At 39.8% G+C, this 12,008-nt stretch overlaps 2 protein-coding genes across 2 annotated transcripts; one reads left to right on the top strand and one right to left on the bottom strand.

Annotated features, from left to right (window-relative positions):
* The first annotated feature begins 6,912 nt into the window (after positions 1 to 6,912).
* LOC133525235 (putative nuclease HARBI1) lies at positions 6,913 to 10,578 on the top strand. Its single transcript, XM_061861527.1, has 2 exons — positions 6,913 to 8,951; positions 9,718 to 10,578. The coding sequence occupies exons 1-2, from the start codon at positions 8,505 to 8,507 to the stop codon at positions 10,492 to 10,494; spliced, it is 1,224 nt and encodes a 407-aa protein (XP_061717511.1). The 5' UTR covers positions 6,913 to 8,504; the 3' UTR covers positions 10,495 to 10,578.
* On the bottom strand, positions 8,893 to 10,831 carry LOC133525240 (uncharacterized). Its single transcript, XM_061861541.1, has 2 exons — positions 10,568 to 10,831; positions 8,893 to 9,682 (listed from the first exon to the last, which is right to left on the bottom strand). Exons 1-2 carry the CDS (start codon positions 10,769 to 10,771, stop codon positions 9,020 to 9,022), a joined length of 867 nt encoding a protein of 288 aa, XP_061717525.1. The 5' UTR covers positions 10,772 to 10,831; the 3' UTR covers positions 8,893 to 9,019.
* Positions 10,832 to 12,008: the final 1,177 nt, after the last annotated feature.

Genomic DNA, 12,008 nt, shown 5'->3' on the forward strand with positions numbered 1-12,008 from the left:
CAAAAAACGTCGGTCTTCGATATCCGCATTGAGTAAAAATCGGCAGAAGTCCACTCGGCGTGCAGGATCTCCTTCGTCCAAACCATGAACTCCGATGCCGCGAAAAGGATATTTTCCCTCACGATTCATTATGACCCATACTTTCCATGTGGACAAGTTCAGATTACGAGCTACCACTCTGATGCTCGTAGTCGGATCCTCTGCAAATGCCTGTAGAACGTCTTCCTCCACTTCAGGGCGATTACGTCCTAGATTCCCTCCATGTTGCACAGCAATACCATTCTCACGTAGCCTTCGGAATGAATTGTAAAACACTCTCACATTAGGCAATCTCCGGTTTGGAAAACGCTCTTGGTACATCCGTCGGGCCATCGCTCCATTACTGTCAGCTTTGCAGTACATGTAGATAATGTTGGCGTATTCTTCGTTCGTAAACTCCATGTTTACAATGAAGAAGTCGTAATTACACGTGAAGGAGCGCCTACGGCAGCTACAACTTGACACGGTAAAATTGAGATGACAGCGGGAAATCAAACCACAATGAACGTCTAATCGCAACTGAAGTTGTAACTAGACTAAATTACTAGTTTTTGCACAAATACTCATGTAGCTAATCAGTTTATCTTTGTCAATAAAGCACAAAACCGATCATCTTTGTTTAACGCCGCTCGCCGCCTGCCGCTATACTAACCCTCCAGTACATTTTAAAAATGAAACGTGCTCGGAAAAATGTAAAAGGGGAGAGTGCCAAACTACCGACAGCACCGCAAACACCACCACCTTCACCACCACCGAAGAGGAGGAGCCAGACACCAGAACAGATGGGGATTCAGGACGTGGAGAACAGGAGGAGGAGCAGTGTGGAGAGCGATGGGGAGAGCGACACGGATTGGGTGACAATTCAGAAAAAAATGACAACGAACTATGCTCTGGAGTTGAAGGGCTTGGGGAGCTTGATGCAACAGGCAAGTACAGAGTATTATGGAGAAACGGAAGAACCAGAAGATACTCAATCGGAGGAGGAAGTTGCGAGAGACTTGGCGAAAACGATGGAGGCCTGGGAGAAGTATCTGGCATTGGTACATATAGACCAGGTGAGGAAAATACATTGTCAACAATTTATAACGGACCTTATAAACTCATCGCTGTTCATTATGGAACAAAAAGACGCCATTGGCACATCATCTACGTGTCTAAAAATAGACAGTGGGCATTTAACTCTAGATTGGGCAGAATTATTCGAGAAAGACCCTACAAATGTACCTCTATTAACTGTCTCGCTTGTATACGCAAGTATCTTTATTCCGGCTCTGGTCGTCAAGTGTTATCAGACATTCTCAGCGAGCAACTTATTAAAACTTGTGAGTGCGCAAGACATTGCTGTGGAATGGAGGGCATTGATCAATGGACGGAAGCGGCATACCAAACTGATTGTTCCGAAACTGGAAATTCAGTACTTTGCGTACAAGGCACAGCACCTAAGGATGAACACGAAGGATTGGTGGATGAATTTGGTGTGGCCATTACCGGTAACGTACGTAAACGACTTTGGACGGGAGATAAAGTATTCACCGAAGAGGGGGAAATTTTATTCAGATCAAAAAACACTGCAACATGTTCCATGGACGGTAGACAAAATTGCAGTGTGTACGGTGGAAATACAAATATTATTTTACTTTTATGCAAAGATGGTGCTTTCTCAGAAGCCAAAGCTATGGAAGTGCTTGCAAGAACGGCTGAAGGGATCGAGTTCATATGCGGGAAGCAGTACAATGAGCGGATTAAATCCTACGTCCACATTGCCAGAATTCTGGTATTTCAAGAATCGATAAAACAAAGATTTTACAGAGCAAAGGAAAAATGGGAAAAGGACAATGCAGATTTGAACAAGGATGAACACATGGATTATTGTGAGGGATTATTGAATACAATACTAAAACAAAATAAAATCAATTATGAAGGATTTGCAAAGGCGACATATTATCATTTCACAGGAAAATTGGGCAAGAGAAATAATTTTTTTTTGGTCCACCGTCAACGGGAAAAACAATGATAATGAATAGTTTGGTAGAATGCCACTTTAATTATTGCAGATTGACAGGATTGACTCCAAATTCAAGTTTCAACTTTTCAGGCTTGTTGCATTGTAATGCATGCCTTATGGACGAGTGCAAATTAACGGAAAACCAATTTGAGCAATGGAAGATGTTGGCATCGAAAGTGCCCATGTCAACGGATGTGAAATACAAGGACAGATGCGATATTCAAAATTGCATATTATATACATGCAGCAATTACCCAATTGAAATGTATTGCAAAGTACCGATGGCAAAACAAGCAATTGATGAACGAACAGTAAGATTTGATTTTGTATGGAGATTAACGGGATTTGCCAATATTCCACCGCATATTTGGGAAAAAAATGTGGAAAAATTTAAATTTAGAATTGTAATATAGAGTATAAGTACTTGAATATAATCGAATGTATAACATATATATAGGTGAAGGTTTCAATAAATGGGTTTAAATATATCGAGGTGTTGTTAATGAATCCCAATCTTAATATTTTTTACACCATTAGACAATAAAATATAACATGATAGCACAAAAAAAATGGCAAAAAAACAACACTTACTCCGCAAAAAAATAAAAATAAAAATTGGAATTTTGGAAATTTGAAATTGCCACTGTATAGATAAAATCGAGATAAGATAATAGAAATTCAGTTAGGTTGAATTGAGTGAGGTTTCAATAAGTTCGGTTCAAAGTTAGGTTAGGTTCAAAGTTAGGTTAGGTTAGGTTAGGTTAGGTTAGTGAGAAGTTTCAGGATAGACTTCAGAATAAAACACAGGAGTAGCAGTATAGCGTGTACTGGTCGGTTACAAACTGACTTGCATAACTAGTTTTAAAACTACCCTTTATTATAAACACTACATCCCTCCACCAATAGTTATAAGACAATCCATATAACTAATAACAAGCTATAAGTAAAACACATCGTTATGTACGAGTATTAATAATCGGGTTTTGGATTTCTTGTGCTTCTTAATGGAAATCGTCGTACATAAACATCTGATTCCAACGGCTCGTCGTCATTATTTACTCCGCGGGGTGTAATAGAAGAAGGTGGTACGTCAGGGACAGCCGTGGTACCCTGAAGTTGCGGCGATGACGTTGGCGAGACGACACTTGAAAACGAGCCATCAGACATGTCGGCGTTGTCGACCTTCTCCCCCGCAGCCGCAGGCAGCGGCGCCGGCGGCGGTGCTGCCGTTTCTGAAGGCACCTCCTCTCTCGGCTCACTGGGTCTTAGGACGGGCACATCGCCGTCGTAGCCGTCGTCTTCCAAAGCCTTACTGTCTTTGAACATAAGCAGCTGGTCAATATGCTTTCTAGCAGTTACTTGAAGACTTTTAATGTATACATTGTACATTGACGAGCCGATGGTACTTAAAATTGTTCCTTGTAACCACGTATGTTTTGTGCCATTTTTAAAATATGATTTCACGAGAACACTGTCTCCGACTTTAAATTTAATTTGCCTCTTTCCATCGTAATATTTACGCTGTGAGATCTGTTTTTTGGAGCACATTTTTATCAGCCGAGGATACTGACGGACTGACGTCGGGTGCGTCGTCGGATATCGGCACGAGCGAATCGAAACGACAGCGCAGCGGCCGCCCTAGCATCAGCTCGGCGGGCGAGTGTCCAGTCGTACCGTGGACAGAGTTTCGGTACTCAAAAAGAAAATAATTTATTTTATTATAAAAATCGACTTTCGACAGATTTTGTGCTAATATTGTTTTTAAACCCTTCTTTATAAACTTAACGCTATTCTCTGCGATACCATTCGACGCGGGATGGTAAGGGGCAATTGTTACGTGCTTTATGCCATTACTTTTGCAAAAGTCCTCAAATGCCGCCGAAGTAAAATTCGTAGCATTATCCGTTACTAACGTTCTAACTAAACCGAATCTAGCGAACATATCGCATAGTTTCGCTATAACGCTCGCCGAGTCGATACTCGACATAAAATAAACCTCCACCCATTTGGAGTGCGCATCCACTGCTACGAGCACGCGGTGGCCTGCCAGCTCCGCCATGTCGAGGTGCAGGCGCTGCCACCGCGCGCGCGGTCGCGGCCACACCGCGAGCGGTGCGCGCGGTGGCGCAGCGCGGATCGATGAACAAATAGTGCAGGAACCTATCTTTTCCTCAATCTGTTTATCAATATTTGGCCACCACATATATTTACGCGCGTTGCTTTTTGTCTTAACCACTCCGAAATGTGAATTATGCAGTTCATTCAATAAACGTTCCCTATAGATAACGGGTATTATGATTTTATGACCTCTCATTAGACAGCCTTTTTCTAAAGATAACTGCAAACGGCAATTAAAATATGGCTTAAGATCGCTATCAACTACTTTCCTAGGCCAACCTTGCAAAATATATTTTGATATTATGCTTAACACGGGATCATTACGGGTTTCTCCTTTCTGTTTTCCAGTCCAAGCACAAAGCGGTCCCTTAACGCCGAATCAAGTTCCGTAGTGAACGAACAATATTGCGCCAGACTGCGCACACGCGCCGCCCAGTCACTTAACTCCTCTCCGGGACGCTGCTCCGCTTTATAGAATAAATATCGCTCCGCGAAAACACATCGCTTAGCTTCAAAATGTCTGTCTAATTTCGCAATAAGGTCGTCATAGCTGACCGATTCTAGGTCGGCTGGAAACACTAGGTCCTTTGCGATGCGGAAAGTGTCCTCCACCAAGGCAGAAAGTAGTACCGCTCGACGTGTAGCACCAGATTTATCGGTCTCTTCCGTAAATTTGTTCGCCAAACAAAACTGAGCAAAACGACTTTTAAATATGGCCCACTCCTGCGTGCGGTGGTCGAACACCAAGCTGTTACCTAACACCAGATTCGTTGCTAACATCTTCTCACTTGTGATTAACTGATTTTTATCAAAAAAAACTTCACTTATTATACGCGTGTGTTAATTTTTCGTCGCCACTGAGAAGTTTCAGGATAGACTTCAGAATAAAACACAGGAGTAGCAGTATAGCGTGTACTGGTCGGTTACAAACTGACTTGCATAACTAGATTTAAAACTACCCTTTATTATAAACACTACATCGTCCCTTTTGTCTCTCACCGCCGCAAGCCTTTGTTTTTTAAAATTGCATGTGGTATTTTTGTCCAGTACACTTAACCCTTTTAAAACAAGTCAAATGTCAAGTCAACGCCAACTTAGTATTCAGAACCAAAGTTTTATTGTAAAATCATAATGAGATTCGTCACCACAACTACCACAAGTATCACAAGTAGAGTGAAACATTTTAGCTACCCAGTTGGTTTAGGTGGCTTATTTTCAAGGATACAGTAGCTACAGTCGTGTTTGATAGCTTAAATAAAAGGGTAAAAGCCAAGCATGTTTTTAAAATGGTTTGAAAATTCGTGGCTATTTTAGTTTTTTTTTATCGTACTTTGAAATCACTTAAATCATTTACATTTTCATGTAACTAAAATTTTAAATCGCTGTCAACTCGTTTTCTTTAGACAAAGATGTTTCAAATCACTTTCCTAGTGTAAGATAGACATTGCACAATACAAAATAAAACAAAAAAAAATCTACCTGCAGTAAAAAAAGTACTATTATCGATTTAGTCTGAAGTTTTGTAGTTTTCTCCGACAAATCTTAAAATTAAAAAAAAAAACTAATAACATTTGTCTAAGACAAGTATGGCTAAAAATGTTCTACATGACCTAGACTATCTCCTACTTTCGGCTTTGCATCCGGTTACCAAACACCCTGTATACAACAGGCTAAATTTGTGGTCTATTCTCATTGGCTGGCAAAACAGACTAAGACATATCTCAAAATAAAAATGTATACATAAAAGAATGTTATCTCAGGGTGCCCGCCCGCAAAATTTTGTTTTCCCGAATAGAACACGTTTATTTACGAAATAAACGCGTAAGACCCATAGGTACCTAGCACATAAAAAAATATAGTTTATAGTTTTTTCAGGATTGTTATGTATTTTACCTTGAAATCAGCGTAGGAAGTGAGCTGTGTGTGTGAGGAAGTGAGCGGCGGAGCGGCGCCGCTGGCCGACGGACTGGCGTGAGGCAAACTTCGTCAGATCACAACCCACACTGCCCACAAACCGCCACCCGAACGACTAACGAACATTCACGACATACGACGAGATGCGAGAGACTTCAGACCGTGCCAAATCCTGGTTATAGCAGCCTAACTGGGTTAAGGGCTAAAGTCGGAGCCAAAGAAAACACAAGAAAGCTTAAAGTAACATAAGCGCTTACATCACGAATGATAACGTCCTGAATTAGCAATCTACCTAGTTGTGTAGAAAGTACCTGCTGTACTTATGTTATTTCATGTTCTTTTAATTCCATATCCGGTTCCGTACTAGGATACCCTCCTACAATTTAGGATGGATTTGAATTTTCTCTGGACAGAGGTGTAGGCTTCGAGCCGGCGTAGCTTTATTTGATCCAACCCGCCATGTGATAGAAAATGCAATCACATAATTTATTCTCGTAACAAGTATTTATTTTGATACCCGTCAATAAGTAAGTTATCTAAATTTGTAGTATTGTAAAACAACTCTCTGTATGTTAAATTACGTCAATTTTGCGTCAACGGCATGAAAAGTACGGGCCTTGGTTATAACGTATGGTCCATCGTGACTTGGGAGGAACTTTGTAGTTACATCCTTCGATGTATTTCGCAACAGATGCGACTTAAGGAGGCACGACGCATCGGCAAACTGCTTTGCTTTATCTTTTTGGATCTGACCACTTCCCGAATAAGTACCTGATAAGGAGTTTAAAAATGATCGGAGATACAGAACGAGATCTAATAAGTAGTTTTTTTTGATACGATAAATGGTACGGAACCCTTCATGGGCGAGTCCGACTCGCACTTGGCCGCTTTTTTTGGTATTCGCTTTCACATCTCATTTTTTGGTGCAGGAAATAGTTCAAGCATATCGATTCATTTTCTAATACGTACAATAAGTATATAATGTACTTACAGCAAACTGCAAAAAAGCATACCCACTTTGGGAATGAATTCCATTTGTAAATCACTGAAAAAAATAGATAGCCGAACTGGTTTTGTAACTTTACTAAATAACTAAACTACGGTTATAAGAAAATAAACTTTGCATAAATTTACAAACTTATTTTTTTTTTTATTATTTATTTATTATTAACATAAAATCATACATCTCAAACAGGTACGGAGTCCCACAAAACAGTTTACACGGTTTGACTGTGGGATCGTGCAGTCTCTACTCTCTTATATTTATATTTATATTACAATGAGATTCGTTTCTATATGCTCAATAATTATTTTATGCAGTTTACAAGGTAACTACGCAGCTTTTTACCAAACTTTATTGGCTTCCTGTCTGATGTCAGAGGGCAGGCTGTTACATATATAGGGTAGGCGTTTATGGAGGCACCTATCGCCGTAATAATTAGAGACCCTCGGTACGACAAACTTGCCCGCAGACACCGACCTGGTTCCACAAACATCGTTACGGTGTAACTGGGTGTGCTCTCGACTGCCATGATTATTAAACACTATTAAATATTTATGCTGAAGGCTTACCGGAAGAATGTTACAAATTTTGAACAAATTTCTATAATCTTTTTTATTTTTATCTTTAGTTTTATTACAAACTAACAGTTTTAGGAATCTTACTTGCATACTTTCTAATTTGTTTAAGTTAGTTTTAGTTGTCAATCCGTAACAGTCAAGAGCATCACCAATTATAGATTCAACTAATGATACATATAAATACTTTAGGATATGCAAAGGAACTTTAAATCTTAGATAATAAAATTTTCCTAATAAAACTCTGAATTTGTTATAAATAAAATCTACATGGTGCGTCCAAGAAAAGTGTTCGTCTACTTTGAGACCTAAATACGTTACACAGTTAACACGTGAGATGGGGTTACAGTGGCAGTCTAATAAGTTATTATGCATACAAGAAAAATCATGGGTTTTAATAGGATTTGACGGGTTAGGCATTTTTAAGTAGGGAGATCGAATTAATAATAACTTGGTTTTCTCAGCATTAAGCACAATACCATTATCATGCGACCAACGAACTACAGCATTGACGCCTTGTTTTACCAAGCGGCAGGTGTCGGGCAGCTCGCTCGCATTGCCTGCGCGCAATATGCATAGGTCGTCGGCGAACATGTGCGCTGAGCAGTGCCGCAGTACGCCGCACAGGCTATTCACGTGCATCAGATAACTCACGGGTCCAGTACAGGAGCCCTGCGGCACGCCACACGACACCTGTCGCTCGTCGCTGATGCCTTGATCACACGTACCGAGTAAACGGGCGAGCCAGTAAAATGTTCCTCGGCCGAGACAGTGATGTAAGCGAGTAACTGTTCAGACATGTTTTCAAATTAGGACAGTCAGTTCAGTTCTATTGAGAGATTCGGGCACGATGGACCGTAAAAAGTTAATTAGAAAATATACAAAGTTACTCATTCCACTATTAATGGAAGAATTAAAGGAATTGTTGGAAAACGAGCAGCGCCGGATTTGGACTAGACCATGGATGTTGAGAAGATCTGATTTTGGCGCTACGAACACTGTTTTTAAAGAATTAAGGGTAGAAGATCCTACTGAATTTAGAATGCTTCTGAGAATGGATGTAGAACATTTTGACACATTGTCAGAAAATATTACTCCATTGATACAAAAACAAGATACTGTCATGAGAGAAGCTATACATGCAAAGACGAAACTACAAGTAGCGTTATGCTATTTGGTGACTGGGATGAGCTACCGTTATTTGCAGGCTTTTTACAGAGTGTCTCGGGCTGCAATATCATCGTTCATACCGGAAGTCATGGATGCAATATTTACTTATTTGGAGAATTATTTAAAGGTACGTATTTTTTTCTTACATGCTATAAATAAAACATAACAATATTTATTTATTTATTTATTTGAAAATTACATTTGTTGTCTTCCGTCTGTCTGAAAAGCTGCATACATCGCATTAGCTAAAATGTCATTGGTACTCACAGAATTTGGCGGACTGTTGACATTATGTACTGGAGAAGATGCAGCTAAGATTGATTGCGATATTTGCGATGCATAATCCTCATCATAATTTTCAGGAAATTGATGATGATATGTATTTTGAGAACTAGCATAAGTGGTGTCTGAATGTACAGAAGACGGCCTTTGGTCGCTGCGATTAGACGAAGAAGAATGGTATGCAGTACTTTGTCTAAGTTCTTTAATCCCATAATCGGTCAGTATATTCTGTATTCTGTTTTGTGCTAGTAAAGCATTCTCTGTCGATAAATTCTTAAGTTGCAATGCAACACTCCTTCCAAAAACATCAAATACAGTTTCTTTCTCAGAATTTACATCTTCATTTAACTTTTTTAAATCAGAAACGGCTTGAAAAATATCTCTAGCCCTCTTTTTACCTCTCGCAGTATTTATGGTATTGGTAATAGTCGCCGAGGTAGTAGTCGTAGTTACAGTAACTGGTACTTGCTGGTGATCAGATGTAATAGCTGGTACTTCCTGGTTGTTGTTTGAGTGTGAGGAGGTAGCAGGGCTATTGTCCTGAGGACCAGTGTCTTCATTAGCGGAATGACTAATCTGTAAAATAAAATGAATATAAATTATTGTTTCAGGTACCGCAGACCAATGAAGAATGGAAAGAAATAGAAACAGGTTTCAGAACTAGGTGGAATTTCCCTGGTTGCCATGGCGCTATAGACGGGAAGCATGTGATAATTCTAGCACCACCGAATTGTGGAAGTGAATATTTTAATTACAAGGGTACCAACAGTGTGGCTTTGATGGCTGTGGTTGATCATGACTATTGTTTTCGCTATGTAAATATTGGAGCAAACGGAAGAAACTCGGATGGGGGGATTTTTAAAAACAGCCAATTACGTAGTGATCTTGAGAATAATTTGCTACCGAAAGGAGGATTTTTGGTTGGAGATGATGCGTTTCCACTAAAAACATATTTATTAAAACCATATAGTGGCACAAATCTTTCAACAAAACAAAAAATATTTAACTACAGACTCTCTAGAGCACGAAGAATTGTCGAAAATGCGTTTGGCATTCTGGCAAGCAGGTTTCGAATTTTTCAAAAGCCCATACCAACTAGTGACGTAACCACAGATAAAATTATTCTCGCCTCTTGTGCTCTGCATAATTGGTTACGTCTCACAAGTCCCGGTATTTACTTTCCAAAGGGTTGTGTTGATCAAGAAGATATAGATTCGGGATCCGTTATTGTGGGGACTTGGAGACAAGAACTACAAGCTAATTTGCCAAGTATCACTAATCATAACACCAACAATGCAGCACGTATAGCAAGGGAGCTTCGAGATAAATACGCAGAGTTCTTCAGTGGGGCAGGTGCCGTTTCGTGGCAAAACAGAATGATTTCATAATTTTAAGCAATTTAATTTCAGAAATACCTACATTATACTTAGCATAAAAAGTAACATAATAAAAAGCACTTACGTTTTCATAAACTTTTTTCTTTAAATCCTTTGAAAAGACCTCTTCCATCTCTTTCAGCCACTTAACATTAGAAGTGTACACATTACTGAGCCCCGCTCCAGATTTCTTCGAGTCTTGAATTTTTTTAATTTCTTGTTGGTAGGTCGATCTTAAATTTTTTATTTTATTTTTAACTTCTATCGCACCAAATCCAGAGATATTCATTTCCTCAACTATGGACTTATATGCTGCATCCCGTTTTTGTTTTATCTTGTATTCCGGAGATTGAAAGTTCCACAGGCACTGATGTAGTTTATATAATTGTATAAATTTAATAGTTGTTTCGACATCCCATTTGTTATTAGAAGACATGGTGTTATTGTATTTTATTAGATTTTTAGTAGATTTAAACAACAATTATCTAAATATATGGCGCGCGCGGCGATGTCGCAATGTGACGACCGAGTGGCGAGACAGTGCGCGTTCAGACCTGCCGAGCGAGCGAGTGAGACAGTGCGGGGAAGCGGGAGGGTGGGCACTCGGCCTAGCAGATAGAACGTCCACCGAGCTACTGACTCGCCGCTTCGTTCGCCCGAGTGCTCGGCCGAGTACTCGGCGCTATGTTTATACGCACCGAGTACTCGGCCGAGAGCACTGTCTCGCCCGTTTACTCGGTACGTGTGATTAAGGCATGAGCGCCGAGCCCACCTGCACACGATACGAGCGTCCGGTAAGGTAGTCGCGGAACCATTGATTCAGCGGCTCTCTCACCCCACACTCACTCATTTTGTAGTGTATACCCAGTACCTGAACACTGATAGCCAAACACGGTTTTGTAACATATAACACATAGTTCGCAAGTCCCAATTTTTGTGTAAACAGTAACCAAAATTTTGTTACAGTTATGCAAACATTTCTTTCAGTGATGGGGAATGTACTTTTGCAGCTGTGTGTACGTAACGTATTTACGTAATATTACCGTCAATCCAGCTGGTCAATGTAGATCTACTGTTAATATTATATGTTATGTGTTTACCTGCCTAATACCTACCTAAATTATGTGATTGCATTTTCTATCACATGGCGGGTTGGATCAAATAAAGCTACGCCGGCTCGAAGCCTACACCTCTGACCTGAGAAAATTTAAATCCATCCTAAATTGTAGGAGGGTATCCTAGTACGGAACCGGATATGGAAGTATTGTCAAATATACCTCTTTGCTTTATCAACTTGCGATGCCACGAACGGAGTAATTATAAATCGTCCCTCGAGGTACCATAAACATATAAGAAAAAACTTAGAAAGATAATCAAAATATTAATTTGAAATCTAAAATTACACAGATGAGGTAGTTGAACCATCCTTGATTAGTATACATTTTGTGCTCATTATAAAGGAAGCAAAATCAACAACAACTAAATATTCTAACAGTATCGTAAAAACAAAATTAAGACAAATATTT

This window comes from Cydia pomonella, chromosome 14 (genome assembly GCF_033807575.1).
Source record: "Cydia pomonella isolate Wapato2018A chromosome 14, ilCydPomo1, whole genome shotgun sequence".
In the NCBI taxonomy this organism is placed as follows: Eukaryota; Metazoa; Arthropoda; class Insecta; order Lepidoptera; family Tortricidae; genus Cydia; species Cydia pomonella.

What these genes read in the sequence shown, in the direction of transcription:
- LOC133525235 (XM_061861527.1), top strand. Translation starts at nt 8,505, where the DNA reads ATGGACCGTAAAAAGTTAATTAGAAAATATACAAAGTTACTCATTCCA. An exon ending in ATTTGGAGAATTATTTAAAG is followed by an intron (nt 8,952 to 9,717) that starts GTACGTATTTTT and finishes TTATTGTTTCAG; the next exon opens with GTACCGCAGACCAATGAAGA.
- LOC133525240 (XM_061861541.1), bottom strand. Translation starts at nt 10,771, where the DNA reads ATGAATATCTCTGGATTTGGTGCGATAGAAGTTAAAAATAAAATAAAA. An exon ending in AGAAAAAAGTTTATGAAAAC is followed by an intron (nt 9,683 to 10,567) that starts GTAAGTGCTTTT and finishes TTTATTTTACAG; the next exon opens with ATTAGTCATTCCGCTAATGA.